The sequence below is a fragment of the Lethenteron reissneri genome, chromosome 54, assembly GCF_015708825.2.
Source record: "Lethenteron reissneri isolate LAM-NWPU_2019-01 chromosome 54, ASM1570882v1, whole genome shotgun sequence".
NCBI lineage: Eukaryota > Metazoa > Chordata > Hyperoartia > Petromyzontiformes > Petromyzontidae > Lethenteron > Lethenteron reissneri.
Window position 1 is genome coordinate 11,779,385 of NC_083832.1, and position 17,745 is coordinate 11,797,129.

Consider the following 17,745-nt stretch of genomic DNA (forward strand, 5'->3'; position numbering starts at 1 on the left):
ATGTGGCTGGGGAGAGAGGGGATCCTGGTGGGAGAGAGGGGATCCTGGTGGGAGAGAGGGGATCCTGATGGGAGAGAGGGGATCCTGGTGGGAGAGAGGGGATCCTGATGGGAGAGAGGGGATCCTGGTGGGAGAGAGGGGATCCTGGTGGGAGAGAGGGGGATCCTGGTGGGAGAGAGGGGATCCTGGTGGGAGAGAGGGGGATCCTGGTGGGAGAGAGGGGATCCTTGTGGGAGAGAGGGGATCCTTGTGGGAGAGAGGGGATCCTGGTGGGAGAGAGGGGATCTTGGTGGGAGAGAGGGGATCTTGGTGGGAGAGAGGGGGATCCTGGTGGGAGAGAGGGGGATCCTGGTGGGAGAGAGGGGATCCTGGTGGGAGAGAGGTGATCCTGGTGGGAGAGAGGGGGATCCTGGTGGGAGAGAGGGGATCCTGGTGGGAGAGAGGGGATCCTGGTGGGAGAGAGGGGATCCTGGTGGGAGAGAGGGGATCTTGGTGGGAGAGAGGGGGGTCCTGGTGGGAGAGAGGGGATCCTGGTGGGAGAGAGGGGGATCCTTGTGGGAGAGAGGGGATCCTGGTGGGAGAGAGGGGATCCTTGTGGGAGAGAGGGGATCCTGGTGGGAGAGAGGGGATCCTGGTGGGAGAAAGGGGATCCTGGTGGGAGAGAGGGGATCTTGGTGGGAGAGAGGGGGATCCTGGTGGGAGAGAGAGGGGATCCTGGTGGGAGAGAGGGGATCCTTGTGGGAGAGAGGGGGTGGGAGAGAGGGGGATCTTGGTGGGAGAGAGGGGATCCTGGTGGGAGAGAGGGGATCCTGGTGGGAGAGAGGGGGATCCTGGTGGGAGAGAGGGGATCCTGGTGGGAGAGAGGGGATCCTGGTGGGAGAGAGGTGATCCTGGTGGGAGAGAGGAGATTTTGGTGGGAGAGAGGGGATCTTGGTGGGAGAGAGGGGATCCTGGTGGGAGAGAGGGGGATCCTGGTGGGAGAGAGGGGGATCCTGGTGGGAGAGAGGGGATCCTTGTGGGAGAGAGGGGATCCTTGTGGGAGAGAGGGGATCCTTGTGGGAGAGAGGGGATCTTGGTGGGAGAGAGGGGGATCTTGGTGGGAGAGAGGGGATCCTGGTGGGAGAGAGGGGATCTTGGTGGGAGAGAGGGGGGTCCTGGTGGGAGAGAGGGGGATCCTTGTGGGAGAGAGGGGATCCTGGAGGGAGAGAGGGGATCCTGGTGGGAGAGAGGGGATCCTGGTGGGAGAGAGGGGATCCTGGTGGGAGAGAGGGGGATCCTGGTGGGAGAGAGGGGATCCTTGTGGGAGAGAGGGGATCCTGATGGGAGAGAGGGGATCCTTGTGGGAGAGAGGGGATCCTGGTGGGAGAGAGGGGATCCTGGTGGGAGAGAGGGGATCCTGATGGGAGAGAGGGGATCCTGGTGGGAGAGAGGGGATCCTGGTGGGAGAGAGGGGATTCTGGTGGGAGAGGGGATCCTGGTGGGAGAGAGGGGATCCTTGTGGGAGAGAGGGGATCCTGGTGGGAGAGAGGGGTATCCTGGTGAGAGAGAGGGGATCCTGGTGGGAGAGAGGGGATCCTGGTGGGAGAGAGGGGATCCTTGTGGGAGAGAGGGGATCCTGGTGGGAGAGAGGGGTATCCTGGTGAGAGAGAGGGGATCCTGGTGGGAGAGAGGGGATCCTGGTGGGAGAGAGGGGATCTTGGTGGGAGAGAGGGGGTCCTGGTGGGATCCTGGTGGGAGAGAGGGGATCCTGGTGGGAGAGAGGGGATCCTGGTGGGAGAGAGGGGGTCCTGGTGGGATCCTGGTGGCAGAGAGGGGATCCTGGTGGGAGAGAGGGGGTCCTGGTGGGATCCTGGTGGGAGAGAGGGGTTCCTGGTGGGAGAGAGGGGATCCTGGTGGGAGAGAGGGGGTCCTGGTGGGAGAGAGGGGATCCTGGTGGGAGAGAGGGGTATCCTGGTGAGAGAGAGGGGATCCTGGTGGGAGAGAGGGGGTCCTGGTGGGATCCTGGTGGGAGAGAGGGGATCCTGGTGGGAGAGAGAGGGTCCTGGTGGGATCCTGGTGGGAGAGAGGGGATCTTGGTGAAAGAGAGGGGATCCTGGTGGGAGAGAGAGGGTCCTGGTGGGATCCTGGTGGGAGAGAGGGGATCCTGGTGGGAGAGAGGGGATCCTGGTGGGAGAGAGGGATCCTGGTGGGAGAGAGGGGGTCCTGGTGGGATCCTGGTGGGAGAGAGGGGAGGCACTCGGGCCGGGGGTGGTGCAGACCGCCGGTGGAAAGGGGGGAGAGCCGCACTCGGCAGAGATGGAGGAGGAAACCGGCTGTGCCGTGGGGGGTGGGGGCACGCGCCGGTTCGGGATGGAGCGCCGCCGCCGCTGCTGCTGCTGTCCAGCCGGGATTTTCTAACAAAGACACAGAGGGAGGGGGGGGGGAGAGAGAAGGGGGATGGAGGAGAGAGGGGATGCTGTGAATCCGAAACAGCAGCCGGTACCCGGACGTCAGGGACGACGGCGGCGGGGAGGGGGGGCGCAAGGGCTCGAGCCCACAGAGTAGCCCCCCGCGCCCCTCCCCCCATCCCCGGCCCCCCCTCCCCCACCGGCGCGCGGGGATGAAATGAGACTCATTTGAAGAGCGGTAATTTGAACGTCGTTGGGGGGAGGCTGGCGGCGTCGCGTGCCGATTCTCACTCGGGATGCAGCGCCGCGTCGACTCTCATCCTACGCTCAGTCACACACCGCCCCGCTCAGTCACACACCGCCCCGCTTAGTCACACACCGCCCCGCTCGGTCACACACCGCCCCGCTCGGTCACACACCGCCCCGCTCGGTCACACACCGCCCCGCTCGGTCACACACCGCCCCGCTCAGTCACACACCGCCCCGCTCAGTCACACACCGCCCCGCTCGGTCACACACCGCCCCGCTCGGTCACACACCGCCCCGCTCGGTCACACACCGCCCCGCTCGGTCACACACCGCCCCGCTCGGTCACACACCGCCCCGCTCGGTCACACACCGCCCCGCTCAGTCACACACCGCCCCGCTCAGTCACACACCGCCCCGCTCAGTCACACACCGCCCCGCTCAGTCACACACCGCCCCGCTCAGTCACACACCGCCCCGCTCAGTCACACACCGCCCCACTCAGTCACACACCGCCCCGCTCAGTCACACACCGCCCCGCTCAGTCACACACTGCCCCGCTCAGTCACACACCGCCCCGCTCAGTCACACACCGCCCCGCTCAGTCACACACTGCCCCGCTCAGTCACACACTGCCCCGCTCGGTCACACACTGCCCCGCTCGGTCACACACCGCCCCGCTCGGTCACACACCGCCCCGCTCAGTCACACACCGCCCCACTCAGTCACACACCGCCCCGCTCAGTCACACACCGCCCTGCTCGGTCACACACCGCCCCGCTCAGTCACACACCGCTCCGCTCAGTCACACACCGCCCCGCTCGGTCACACACCGCCCCGCTCGGTCACACACCGCCCCGCTCAGTCACACACCGCCCCGCTCGGTCACACACCGCCCCGCTCAGTCACACACCGCCCCGCTCAGTCGCACACCGCCCCGCTCAGTCACACACCGCCCCACTCGGTCACACACCGCCCCGCTCGACTACCCACTCTCGACTACCCGCCCCGCTCCACTACCCGCCCTGCTCGACTACCCACTCTTCTGGTCGCCCTCCCACTTACCAGCGCCGTTAATTACCTCAAACGGCGCCCCTTCCCATTTCCCCCCACCTCCCGGTGCCGTTCATCACCGTAATTAGCCCCCCGCTTGTTTTGCGCAAATGATTTGTTCCCATTAGGGTGACGGCACGGCCGCCCGATAAGCGGCTCCTCACTGTCCCACGTTGGGCTTCAGTTGGTCCTTGCTGTGGTATGCGTGGTACCTGTGTTGTGTTCTGTGTGTTGGGTGTCATGTGCTGCGCTGTGCGCTGTGCTGTGCGATATGCGTGGTACCTGTGTTGTGTTCTGCGTGTTGGGTGTCATGTGCTGTGCTGTGCGCTGTGCTGTGCGGTATGCGTGGTACCTGTGTTGTGTTCTGTGTGTTGGGTGTCATGTGCTGTGCTGTGCGCTGTGCTGTGCGGTATGCGTGGTGTCTGTGCTGCTGTGCCGCAGAATGTGGGCTGTGGTATGATAATAGCCACCGTGGAACTGCTCCCCATACGTCCGTGACAAAGATCCCCCGTATAGCCTCAACAGACTGTCGGGGCAAGTGCTGTTTGCGAGCACCTATGAAGGCCAGAACGGCACACGGGGCGGTGCGTGGCCAGCACCACACCGGCCGCCTTTGTCTCTCCAGTGGCGATGTTGACACCCATCACCGGGTACTCATTTGAGGCTGAATCGACCTAGGGGAGGCCCAGGACAGGTTCAGATAACCGTCACCGGTGTTGGCCGTGAGTGGGAATTGTACTCGTGTCACCAGGTTCGTAGCGGAGTGTGCTAACCACTGCACCACCGATCCCACGACCTCACTCGCACACACGACGTCAACTCCATGTCGCGCGGCATCCCAGGTGCTTCTGCCACACGGCACTTAATCCTTCGCGTCGTGACTCTCCCATAATACATGCCTCCTCCCCTTTCCCCTCTGCTCTCTCTCCCACACTCGCCCCCCACCTCCTCCCCCTGTCGGCAGGCAAGGAGACGCTGATCCCCGCTCTGTCCCCGCGCTCCCTGCTCCCCGCGGAGCTGGGCTCCTACCTCAGCTACGAGGGGTCGCTCACGGCGCCGCCCTGCTCCCCGCTCGTCAGCTGGGCCGTCTACAGCCAGCCGGCCTTCATCTCACACGCACAGGTGCGGGCCCACACGCACGCACGCCGCCGCCGCTGGGCTCGCCTGACCCCGGGTCAGAGACGGGGGCCACGAGGGGGGAGTTGTCGGTGGCATCACCGGACGGGGTCATCGACGGATCACTTGTGTGGTCACCAGGGGGGTTACTTGGTGGAGTTACTTGTGGGCTCACTGATGTTTTTCTTTTTCTTTTACCAGGTAAGTCCCACTGAGCTATGTAGCTCTTTTTCAGAAGCGACCTGGCCACAAATGATAGCTCAACGAAGTGGCTTATCGCGTGGAAATTTACAGCAGCCAAATACTCAAAACGCGTGTTGATTCTAAATGTGGAGGGAAAAACTGGAGGACCCGGCGAAAAATCCACGTAACCACGGGGAGAGAGACATGCGATCGAACTCCAAATATACAGCAGCAGGCGTCAGGGTCAGGATCGAACCCACAACCTCCTGTACACCAAGCCAAGTAGGTGAGGTCATTGGCGGGGTCACCAATTGGGGCCCATGATGAGGTTATTTACGGGGTCACCGTGGGGTCACTAGTTGTGTCACTGGTGGTGTGCCACAAGTTGTTCTACGAGCGCTGTATGTGCATTGTTTTGTGTGTTCCACGTGTCCCATGTCTCATGTATAATTTGTGCTATGCATTGCTATCCGTAGTGCTATGACATGTACCACGTGTGCCGTGTCTAATGTATCCCGTGTACCGTGCGTGCTGTGCTCCTGCCATGTACATGCCGTGCGCGTGCTGTGCGGCGGAGGGCAGCTGTCCCGTTTCTGTGGAGTGTTCACGGTGGAGTGCGTGGGCTTCAGCAAGGTGGTCGACTACCTGCAGGACAACTACCGGCCCCTGCAGCCCAGCGCCGGCATCGCCATCTACCTCGCCTCGCCCACACACCGCGCCCTGGCAGGTGAGGCTCGCCACACAGGTGTGTGTCTGTACACAGGTGTGTCTGTTCACAGGTGAGGCCCAGTGGTCTCACTCGTCCAGCCAGTACCTTCGCAGAGTGATCCTCGCAGAAAAGCTCCTGACTCGGCGACGTGATTGGACACTTGTTTTTTCCTGCTGTATGGCACCTTGGGCTGGTGGTGGTGGAGGTGGTGGTGGTACTGGCCGCGGTGGTGCTGGCGACTGCTTTGAGCGGGTTTTGTCGCGAGCGCCGGGCCAGGGAAGGGGTTAAGTCTGACCGTGGTGGATACATTAGCGTCAGACGGGCAGAAGCCAGATAGATGTCGTTAGGGAGCGAATGTCAGGATTCGCAGATTAGCGACGCTCCTGCCACACGCACACAGACACAAAGACAAAAATTCCCCGTGTAACCTCAACAGACTGTAGGGGCAAGTGTTGTTTGCGAGCACCTACGAAGAGATGTGTGGCCAGAAGGGGTGGTTGGCCAGTACCACATGTATACACATGTGGTAACAAAGACAAAGATCCCCCGAATAGCCTTGAACAGACTGTTGGGGCAAGTGCTGTTAGCGAGCACCTATGAAGGCCGGCACAGCACACGAGGGGGTGGGGTAGCCAGCACAATTTAAGGCTGAGTGTACTCAAAACCGGCTCGGATATTCGTCTCCGGTGTTGGCGGACGTGAGTGTGAATCGAACTTGGGTCATCGGGTTCATAGCTCAGTGCGCTAACCACTGCGCCACCGCTCTTCATACACACACACACGTACACACAGACAGGTGACCCCTGCTCCTCTTTGCACGGGCCGTGCGTGGGTCGGGGCACACGTGCTCCTGACAGCTGACTGGCACGTTCCTTTGAAGAATTTTAATTGGAGGCATTTGCACACGTCTTACTGGTGGTAAGGGTGGGGGCGTCGTGGGTGGTGGAGTGGAGGGGGCAGCCTGGGGCTATACTGGCCAAGTTGCCGAGCGGGATGGGGGTGGGAGGTGGCGGTGATAAGGGCGGTGGAGGTTTTAGCCGTGATGTGGGGGCACTGCCGGTGGCGATGGTGGGTGCGGTGTTGGTAGCGGAGGACTGTGGTGTGCATAGCCTCCCCCCCCCCCCCCCCCCGTGTGTAATCATGCCACCTGCTCTCCCGTGGCGACCCGGCGTGTCAGTCGGCGTGTGCCGGGCTTTGGTAATGAGATGCGAGGTCGCAGTGTTTGCTCTCTGGACGCGTCACGATTCCCGCCCCCCGAGCGGTTTCATTAATTACCACGATCAGGGTCACCACTTGGTGAAGCGCTCGATTCCCCCCCGTAACCGTAACCATCGACAGCTATGGATTCCTCCGTCTGGCGACTCAACGCCGACAGTACAGTCATGTCGCTGGCATTACAGCCGGAGTGAAATCTGGTGGGGGGGGGGAGGGTTGGGGTTGGAAATGCATCTTTAAACAAATTTAATTTTCACACTCGTACTGTTCACGCCACTTGTCGTGAGTGGGGCTGACAGTAAATGGCGGCGGTCGCGGCGGCGGTAGTCGTGGCGGTAGCGACGGGGCTGGCCATGGTGAGTGGTAGAGGCGGCGGTGGCAGTGAGTGTTGAATTCCGCCCGGGCGGCCAGTGGTTCACCGCAATTGCGGCGTTTGGCGGTTGTGTCGTGGCAGAGTGCAGCACCGTGCCGGACGGGCTGCGCGTCGACCGGATCGACGGCGATGAGCGGTCGGCGGCCGGTAAGGGGTCGGGGATCGCCGCAACCCTGCGCGTGACCTGGGCTCGACCCCGCGAGCTCTCGGCCAATCCCATCGAGCGCTACGCGGTGACGTACTCGCACGGGGCGAGCCAGGAGGAGGAGGAGCGGCTGACAGACGGAGACCAGGACACGGTGAGGGCGGCAGTGTTAGGGGGGAAGCCGTTTGACGGCGCGCGAGAGCCGGCAGTGCCGAGCGAGGTCCTGGGTTCGAATCCGAGGGTCGGCAGCAGCCCACGCACGGTGGAACTGAGCGCAGTCGTCGGCGTCAACGTGGAGAATCTCGGCAGCAAACCGAGCGAACGAGGCAACGCGCCTCCCGTCGCACACCTGTCCCTGCGCACAAAGCGCCGTCGTACCGATTGGAGCGTTGAACCAACGCTGCGGAAGTTACGCACTCGCAGAAGGCCCTCTGGCTGATGGGATGTGTGCAAAGACAAATGTGTATTTTACTGTGTGCGGGGACAGATACGTGAAGGAGTCGGCATGTTGTCTGTTGCTGATTCACTGGAATTAAACTGTGTGGGGGAGATGACGAACTCGGTCACCGTCCCTCATCCCCGCTCGTTATTTTCCGTGAAGAGGGTTGTAATTGAAACTGCGGATGGCGCAGCTGCGAATGAAGCAATCGCGAGCGGCGCTTTCTCGGCGATGAAGCGCTCGCCCACCGGTGGAGATTCCACTTCACATTGGCCCCCAACACTACTCCTGCTGCTGCTGCTGCTGCCACCGCCACTCGGCGATCTGGGGGCTCACTGCCCACCCCCGCACAGCCCCATGCACGGTCCGACCCGCCCGTGGCAGGGTCATCGTCTCCTCCGCGCATGGGAAATATCAGTCTCTCAATGCAGACACGGCGCAGTGTTCCACTGATCCTGTGTGCATTTATAATGTGTATGTCTCCCCTTTGTGTGTGCATAATGTGTATGTGTCTATATATAATTGCGTGTGTATATCATGTGTGCATGTGTGTATGTGTATATTAAATGTGTTTGTCTCTTTGTGTTTGCATAATGTGTGCGTGTATAATGTGTGTGTGTATAATGTGTGTGTGTGCATAGTGTGTACAATACGTGTGTGTGTGTTTGTGCGTTGTGTGCTGCGGTAGGGCGTGGTGCTGCGCGACTTGAGCGCCGGCGCCGTCAACCAGATCCGCGTGCGCTCCGTGTGCGAGGGCGGCGTGCGCAGCGCGCCCAGCGACCCCGTCTCCTTCCCCCCGCGCGCCGCCGACCCCGACGGTAACGCGACGCGTCACGGTACAACGTCACGGTACAACGTCACGGTACGACGTCACGGTACGACGTCACGCTGCACGTGGCTGCCTCTGATCCAGTCACACGCAGACGGGTCACACGCAGACGTCGTCCTTGAACTCCGATTTCCCCGTGGGCATCGAGGAAAAGCTGCTCCCTGGCTCGCCAGGAGGAGGCAATACAGCAAGTGTGGACTAATCTCTAGTGCTACGGGACAGCGTCACCCCATCGCTCGCATGCGTTTTCTGTGGGTGCTTCGGTTTCCTCCCACGTGTAAACGTGAATTGGCCGGCACGCCTTCATACGTAGAGGACCGCAGAGCTTGAGGGAGGGGTGGAATCTCGCACCTCTCCTCTTCGCGCCTCTGAGTCGCACTCTCTCTGCGAGAGCGAGCGGATACTGTGCGGCGTCGTTACAAGTCGAGATCGTTATTGTAATGACAACGATATGAAACGTCGTGATACAGAGCGGCACGACGCGACACGCCAAGACGACGTGCACAACACGACGAGACACGCCAAGACGACGTGCACAACACGACGAGACACGCCAAGACGACGTGCACAACACGACGCGACACGCCAAGACGACGTGCACAACACGATGTGACACGCCAAGACGACGTGCACAACACGACGCGACACACCAAGACGACGTGCACAACACGACGTGACACGCCAAGACGACGTGCACAACACGACGCGACACGCCAAGACGACGTGCGCAACACGACGCGACACGCCAAGACGACGTGCACAACACGATGTGACACGCCAAGACGACGTGCACAACACGACGCGACACTCCAACACGACGTGCACAACACGACGCGACACGCCAAGACGACGTGCACAACACGACGCGACACGCCAAGACGACGTGCACAACACGATGTGACACGCCAAGACGACGTGCACAACACGACGCGACACGCCAAGACGACGTGCACAACACGACGCGACACGCCAAGACGACGTGCACAACACGACGCGACACGCCAAGACGACGTGCACAACACGATGTGACACGCCAAGACGACGTGCACAACACGACGCGACACGCCAAGACGACGTGCGCAACACGACGCGACACGCCAAGACGACGTGCACAACACGATGTGACACGCCAAGACGACGTGCACAACACGACGCGACACTCCAACACGACGTGCACAACACGACGCGACACGCCAAGACGACGTGCACAACACGATGTGACACTCCAACACGACGTGCACAACACGATGTGACACGCCAAGACGACGTGCACAACACGACGCGACACGCCAAGACGACGTGCACAACACGACGCGACACTCCAACACGACGTGCACAACACGACGCGACACTCCAACACGACGTGCACAACACGACGCGACACGCCAAGACGACGTGCACAACACGACGCGACACTCCAACACGACGTGCACAACACGACACGACACGCCAAGACGACGTGCACAACACGACGTGACACGACGCGATGCGAAACAATGACACGGCGCGGTATGACGTGGCACGTAACAGCGGTACGCGCCGCCACGCGACGCCGCTCGATCGGCAGCATCGTTACACGCGACGACGCTACGGCGATGGTGCCGCGACGTTACGCTGCACCGCGCTACGTGAGACGCAGCGGGAAGCGATCCGGTGCGGCGCGACACAAGCCGCTCTGCACGCGCGTGCATATAGAGACACGTAGTACGCACGACAGGATACGACGCAGCGCGAACCAACAAGACGTGACGGGACGAGACACGCTCTCGCGACGCAGAGCGCCCTGCCGGAGGCAGCGGATCCGGCGCCGTGACCCCTCGGCATCGATCGTGTCCCCGACCACGCGGCCGTGTCGTGTCCCGCAGGCTCGGCGAGCAGCGGTCGGGGCGTCCTCTCCTCGTCCTCCTCCCCGGCGAACTGGGTACGTCTGTTCGCTCCTCGCTCCCAGCTCACCCTCGCTCCCAGCTCACCCTCGTTCCCAGCTCACCCTCGCTCCCAGCTCACCTTTTCTCCCAGCTCACCTTCTCTCCCAGCTCACCCTCGCTCTTCGCTCCCAGCTCACCCTCGCTGCTCACTCCTCGCTCCACCACTGCGGCCCAATACAGCATGAGGCGGAGCTGCGATTGGCCCATCGCACGTGCGCACTGTTTGTGGAAAGTAATTTGTAATTTTCTGCTCCAATGAGCATCGAGGCAGCGCTCGTCTCTTGTTCACAAGTTCTCGGTTGAAGTAGATTTTGTTTAACTCGGCGAGAACTCACGAGACCAGGATAGAGGATTCTCATTTGTGAGAGTGAGTGAATGGGTGGGTGCGTGAGAGGATGGGAGAAACGGTGAGTGAGTGGGTGAGATTGGGGAATGGAAGAGATGGTGGATGAGTGGTTAAATGATTGAGTGAGTTTGATAGATTTTGTGTGACGAGGGCGATGAGGAAGAGCGATCCAGACGGCATCTGAAAGCGCACGATGCAGTGACCGATGCAGTTTACATAATTGTAAATAATGAATAATTGTACCGCATCGCAGGATCGCGGTAGGTGCAGTGTATTGACCATGGCTACTCAGCTTTTACAACAACCAAAGTTTCATCGATAAAGCGATAATTTCAATTTGAACGTTTTAATAATGTCATCGTACGTCACGTACCGACGTGAAACGACGTCGCACGACGTCGCCTTTGACTGGAACAGCAAGGGAATACCGCCGCGGACGTTTGAAGATTTTCGTTGGTGACGGCTCGGCTTTGTCCGCGTGTAGTTCTGCAAAGTCCGCTTCCACGCGGGCCCTTCCCCGACACGGATGGGCCGCGCTGCCCCGCGAAGAGTTCTGAACGGATTCTTCTTCTTGTGGCGGCGCGACGCCACGATCGCGATAGATGTGGGGGTGGGGTGGGGGGATGAGGGATAGAGAAGACCGTGAGGATGTGATGATAACCACGGTGACGAGGCCAGCAGGTGCGGTGAAAGTGCGGTCGAGTGAAGTGAGAATGCAGTTTGGACCGTGGGTTACGTGGCAAGGACCGTGGCGCGAATACGGTTGAGAAAATGCGGTTCCCCCCCCCCATCCCAGGAGGCTGGTGAGAATGCGGTTGATGCCGCTGTGGAAATTGTCAGGCGTGACGGCGGCAGAGGCGGAGGCGGCGGTGGCGGTGTGAGCGTCGGATGTGTTGATGCGCCGTGGTTTTAATTTTCACCTCTCGCTAATGTCTCCGCGCCGAGCCGAGGGGCGGCCACTCGGCCCCTAATGCTTCACACCTGCCAAGCGGGTTGCCGTGGCAACGCTCCGGGGCCGGGGAGGGGGTTAGCTGTGGGGCCCGCTACTGATATGACCCCCCCCCCCCACCTGGTTGTAATGAATTCATTGTTTCTTTATGATTAAGAACGGCACCGGGCATCTGGAAAATCGTCACGGCATGCGGACGGCTGGCACCACGCTTGCTTCTGGGACAAACTTTCCATGCAATTGGCACGGCCATTATAGAACTTACCGGGGGATGACGCGGGCACTATTATTACGTGTCTGATTACAGATTGCTCCACGTGGCCATTATGTGTCCTTTTATAACAGCTCACTCACTCTCCACCTTCTTGCCGTTTCTCCCATGCTAGACCGAGTAGTCTAAAGAGTTTCTGCTGTCAGCCCGGCCACCATGGATTGCACAAACACGAAAAAACTCATCGTATTAAGTTTGGTTTTGCATTATAATTTGATCCTCATGGTTGTACCCCAGGGCACTATTTTCCCCAGGGGTGTACTTCACTCCGCGGCTGGGGTACCAATCAATCCGAAATCAGTGCCACTCCGCGATGTCGAAACGCAGCGAGGACGATTGCGCCGAAACCCCGAATGCTCGCGGCACGCACCGTAGTGGTGGTGCGTCGTGAGTACAGCTCGTCGAGACGAGTCGATTGCCGCATCGCCGACCATCAACAGACTAACAGTGACTGCATCACGTACATTGTGCGAGAGCCGGGGTTAAGGTTAATTTGTGTAAATTCCATCGCTGGGATTTAAATAACGGTTTGACTGTCATGCGACATACATTACTCAGTGTGGCAGGGGCGGGCGGAGGGATCGCAAGAGGTAGCTCTGCGGTTTCTGCTTCTGCGGGGCGTTTGCTTACACAGGAGTGTGATGCACCGCTTCAAGCTTCGAGTGTGAACGGATTTGTCGCTTATGACGCGCGCCGATAATGCGATCGGGATAAACCCCCGGGGAGGTGGGGGGGGGGGGAACTAAAATAAATGAAAATTTAAAAAAATTGATTCTTTCAGCAAACGATAATTATGATTTAGCGATCACGAAGGAAGCCGTGGCTGTGTTTCCCAGACTCGGGCTACAATTATTTAGCTGTAGGGGTGCTGAGCGTGTGCTTGTGCGTCAGCCCAGTTGGGTGACGTGCGGTGTCATTTTTAGACATTTCTCAAATTTCGACGGGGACACCGGCCAGCAGCAGCCCTCGACTCAATTTCAACGACGTCACGGGGAGGGCTCAAACGTGAAGTGGGCGGCACGGAGTCGCATTGCGGTTCACAAGCCACCGGATAATAATAATAATGATAATAATCAGGGCGTCCCGCCAGAATGGAACCGCGAGAACGACCTACCGCCGGGCCGCGTGAAAATCGTAAAAAACCCCTGGGGTGGCAGAAATTCCTTGGCGTAAACGTGGCCCTCCACAGCCCGGTTGGCGTGCCTTGGCTGCCCCCTCGTGGCGAGGCGAGCCAACCGCCCTGCCTGGTGCTCTCCAGTGGAGCCGGCCTGTCTACCGATTAATTACTCAAGCAATCAATCACCCTTTCGATTTGATTTCCTCCCCTCACCCCTGCACTCCTTCCCGTCCCTCCCCTATCCCTTCGTAACCTCTAAGTACTCTCTATTGCGGTCGCTCATTCCTCTCTCTTCTATCACCTTTTTCTTTACTATGTCCAGCGCCTTGAATGAAGGCGCTCTATAAATCAAATTGTAAGCGATTAAATCGTTACTAGTTAGGGGATCCCATGTGCTCCGCAGGTCACCATGGAAACGCGAGGCACGGCGGCAGGACCGCCTGCGGGCAACGGCAGTGCCGCCCCCTCTCCTGGCGCAGCGGGAGATGCTGGGAATTCCCCCCCGTCCTCCGCCGCGCCCCATTGGTCGGTTCCGGCGGCCGCGACCACGCCCGTGCCGGTGACGGCAACTGCGGTGCTCCCCCCGCGGAGCGGCGCAGCCCCCACCCCCGCGGTCCCCGTTACGACCGGCAGCGCCGCGACAACCAGAGGAGGTGGGTGACGTCAGCTGGACTGGCCGAGAGGTCACGGGGTCACTAGCCAGCAGTTTCCGGGTCGCGTTCGATGCGACGCCTGTCGAGGTGGCTGGGTGGCACGGGGCGGTTCATAATGGCCGTGTCGGAGACGCTGAGCCAGTGCCGCTGAGATCCTGGAGCTGAAATCCGATTTCGTTCGCCCAACCATTCTCCAGCGCAGCCCTCGAGTGTAGCGATTCCTCGGATCACATCCGATGATTTCGACACTGACGGCTCAAGTTTGGCCGAATGTAGTTCTGCGATATCCGCTTCCCTGGGCCCTTCCCTGACACAGAGGGGTTGCGCTGCCCCGCGAGGAGACCCACAGACTTGCGTGGAGACCCAGAGGCTTGCAGAGAGACCAATAGACTTGCGTGGAGACCTAACGTGACGCCAAGAGATCCAATTTAAAGATGGGGCACCTCTCACCAACCACACCAGAGTGATTTACACGCCGTCCCAAGGCAACCGTCCCATCGACAGAGAAACTCGAGTAGCGAAGAAGAGGTGGGGGTTAGAAGGGTAGTCGGGGAAGGGAAACACGGGAGAGGAGAGAGAGAGAGCAACGCCGCGGACCTCACCCCAGGACCAAGCAACCAGGGCCCAGGCCCAATAGCAACAGCGTTTGAGCTGCAAGGTGACTGTATGACCGGGTGAGGATTCGTGAGACCAGCGTAGAGAAGTCTCATTCGCAAGATGAGTGACCTGGGGTCACCTCGGTGACAATAGCAAAACAAATACAGGAACAACGATGAAAGAAACGGAAATCGGCGCATCGCCAAGTATTGCCGCCCGTGGATGTGACCGGTGATTGTGCGTACCCAGGGGCCGCAACTGCGTGGGTCGCCGTGACGACCGCATCCCGGTCCTCGCCTCCTCCCCACCCCCGGAGCCCGACGCCTCCCACGCGGAGCGGCGTGACCACGGCGACGGGGGGGCGCCGGGGGGGCACCACGCGCGGCACGGCCTCTGCATTGGCGCCGGCATGGAGCAGCCCCACCGCCACGGGTGAGCCGCACCCTGGGTGAGCCACACCGAGGATGAGCCACACCGTGGGTGAGCCACACCGAGGGTGAGATCAACACCGAGGGCGAGCCACACCACCTCACCCCAGTAACACGCACGCCTCACTCCCGTCGCCAAGGCTTTCTGTGGAAGTTCCCAGATAACCTTCGCTCAGCGGGAGGTCCTCATTCTCTTCTGCTTCCCCCAGAGTCGGGAACTCCATTCCCTCCGCTGCTCAGGCTGTCCACTCCCTGCGTCTGTTCACGTCCAGGCTCAAGACTTCCTCTTCTCTGCTGCTGCTGCTGCTGCCTTTGACGGACTTCCTCTCTCTGCCATAGACTCCCATAGAGACCCATAGACTCGCATAGAGACCCTTAGACTTACATAGAGACCCATAGACTCCCATAGAGACCCTTAGACTCGCATAGAGACCCTTAGACTTACATAGAGACCCATAGACTCCCATAGAGACCCTTAGACTCACATAGAGATCCATAGACTCCCATAGAGACCCCATAGAGACCCTTAGACTCACATAGAGGCCCATAGACTCTATGCCTCGGTCTCTATAAAATGAACATGGCCACTGTCTTTATGCAGAATCTGGATAGAGGCAGATCTATAAACTTCCCGGAGGGCGGGGGGGCGCTCTCAAGATTGAAAGCGTTTTAATTCTGGCCCTGCATTAATAATAAAAAAAACATTAAATATATTTACTTTTACAAACGTCAATACCCTACCAATTTCCAATTATTGGATCTCAAGTCAGTAGGGGAGGGAGGGGGATGAGGGGTTTATCTCCCCCCCCACTTGGACCCTCCACTGCGTCTTGAGCCGAGGTCGCGTCGGAGCTGGCAAGGTGGCGCCGCAGTGGAGACGCACGTAGCCCACGGCAACCAGGGCCTGGGTTCGATTCGCGACCACGACGTTTGTACGTTCTCTCGCCCTGTTCTGCGTGGGTTTCCTCCGGGTTCCTCCTCCCGTAGCTAAACCCAAAACACACAGTGGAACCTCCAGAACATCCCAATGCTAAGAAATCACCGACAGATCGCTCAATTGGGATCACACAGCAGCAGCAGCAATGACGTCACCCCCCTTTACTGCAAAAACAGGCCCTCCTGAAAAAGAGTATTGAGGCTCAGTGACGCTCTTCCGGGTAAACGAGCGAGAGCATGATGATAACAATAACAACGATAATGATTTAAATCCACATTGTGCCTTGCGTTGTTGTCGTGGTCATCGTCAGCCCCGTCGGCGAACACCACGGAGGCCGCGGCGGGGCCTGGCGTGACGGACAGAGGAGAAGGGGGCAGCGGCGGCGGCGCCGTCTCTGTTCCCGCAGCGCTGCCCACCACTCCCCGGCCCGCGCCGGTCGGCACCGTCGCCGCTAACGCCACCCTCGCCACCGTCGGCGCCAACGCCACCGTCGCCACCCTCGCAACCCTCGTCACCGTCGGCGTCGCTCGCGGCGACCGCGGCGACCGCAGGATGTGGGCGACCGCCGCCGTTCCGGACCCCGGGGTTCGGAACGACACTGAGCGTGCCGGCGGAGGGCGCACTCATGCAGGTGTGGGTGCCGTCCGTCTCCGGCGAGTGTGTGTGTATGAGAGTGTGTGTGTGCGTGTATGAGTGTGTGTGTGTATGAGAGTGGGTGTGTGTGTGTGTGTGAGAGTGTGCGTGTATGAGTGTGTGTGTGTATGAGAGTGGGTGTGTGTGTGTGCATGTGTGCATGTGTCTTCGTGTGTGGGGTAGTCGTGGGAAGCGGTGTCGTAGCGGTTAGTGCGTTGCGCTATGACGATTTTCTGAACCGGTCCTGGGTCTCCCCTAGGTCGACTCAGCCTTGAATGAGTTCCTAGTACAGTGTGTAAACATCGCCAGGGCACGGTGCTGGCCACCCATCCCCTTGGGTACCGTTCGGCTCTTCATAGGTGTCCGTTAACAGCACTTGCCCCAAGTCTGTTGAGGCTATACGGGGGATCTTTGTCTTTGTGTGGGGTAGTGTGGTGCTGTATGGTGCAGTGCTGTGTTGTTGTGTGTGGCTCTCTACGGTGCAGTGCTGTGTTGTGGCATATGGTGCGATGCTGTATGGTACGGTGTGGTGCGGTGCTTTGTGGTGCGGTGCAGGCATGGTGAACGAGTCCCACGAAGGCCTGGCTCGTGGCCCCATCACTGACTGGAAGATTCCGCTGATGATCGTGTCGGCGCTTACCTGCGTGTGCCTGGCGCTGCTGCTGTCCATCCTCGTGTACTGGAGGTACTGGCACCCACACAGCCAGAGAGACAGAGATGGAGAGAGAAGGGGAGTGACGGTGACATGCGGTGCGGTGTGGGGTGCTCTGTGGTGATGCTGTACAATACTGTGCGGTGTGGTGGTGACATGCGGTGTTGTGTAGTGGTGCGGTGTGGCGGTGCTCTGTGGTAACGTGTGGTGGTGCGGTGTGGTGGTGCGGTGCCGTGTTGTGTAGTGGTGCGGTGTGGCGGTGCTCTGTGGTAACGTGTGGTGGTGCGGTGTGGTGGTGCGGTGCCGTGTTGTGTAGTGGTGCGGTGTGGCGATGCTCTGTGGTAACGTGTGGTGGTGCGGTGCCGTGTTGTGTAGTGGTGCGGTGTGGCGGTGCTCTGTGGTAACGTGTGGTGGTGCGGTGTGGTGGTGCGGTGCCGTGTTGTGCCACAGGAAGTGTTTTCAGACGGCGCACTTCTACGTGGAGGACAGCAGCTCCCCACGCGTGGTGCCACCTTCCGGCCTCCCCGCAATCCCCATCCCCG

At 60.1% G+C, this 17,745-nt stretch overlaps 1 protein-coding gene across 2 annotated transcripts in view; it reads left to right on the forward strand.

The window, feature by feature from the left end:
• PTPRG (protein tyrosine phosphatase receptor type G) overlaps positions 1-17,745 on the forward strand; it is a 72,199-nt gene that overhangs the window by 41,656 nt on the left and 12,798 nt on the right. For both annotated transcript variants that reach the window (XM_061574062.1, XM_061574063.1), the window contains exons 7-16: positions 4,651-4,808; positions 5,568-5,712; positions 7,364-7,581; positions 8,555-8,684; positions 10,561-10,616; positions 13,707-13,956; positions 14,803-14,985; positions 16,229-16,549; positions 17,107-17,236; positions 17,654-17,745. In XM_061574062.1, coding sequence (XP_061430046.1) covers positions 4,651-4,808; positions 5,568-5,712; positions 7,364-7,581; positions 8,555-8,684; positions 10,561-10,616; positions 13,707-13,956; positions 14,803-14,985; positions 16,229-16,549; positions 17,107-17,236; positions 17,654-17,745 — 1,683 coding nt within the window. The remainder of the gene's footprint in view (positions 1-4,650; positions 4,809-5,567; positions 5,713-7,363; positions 7,582-8,554; positions 8,685-10,560; positions 10,617-13,706; positions 13,957-14,802; positions 14,986-16,228; positions 16,550-17,106; positions 17,237-17,653) is intronic.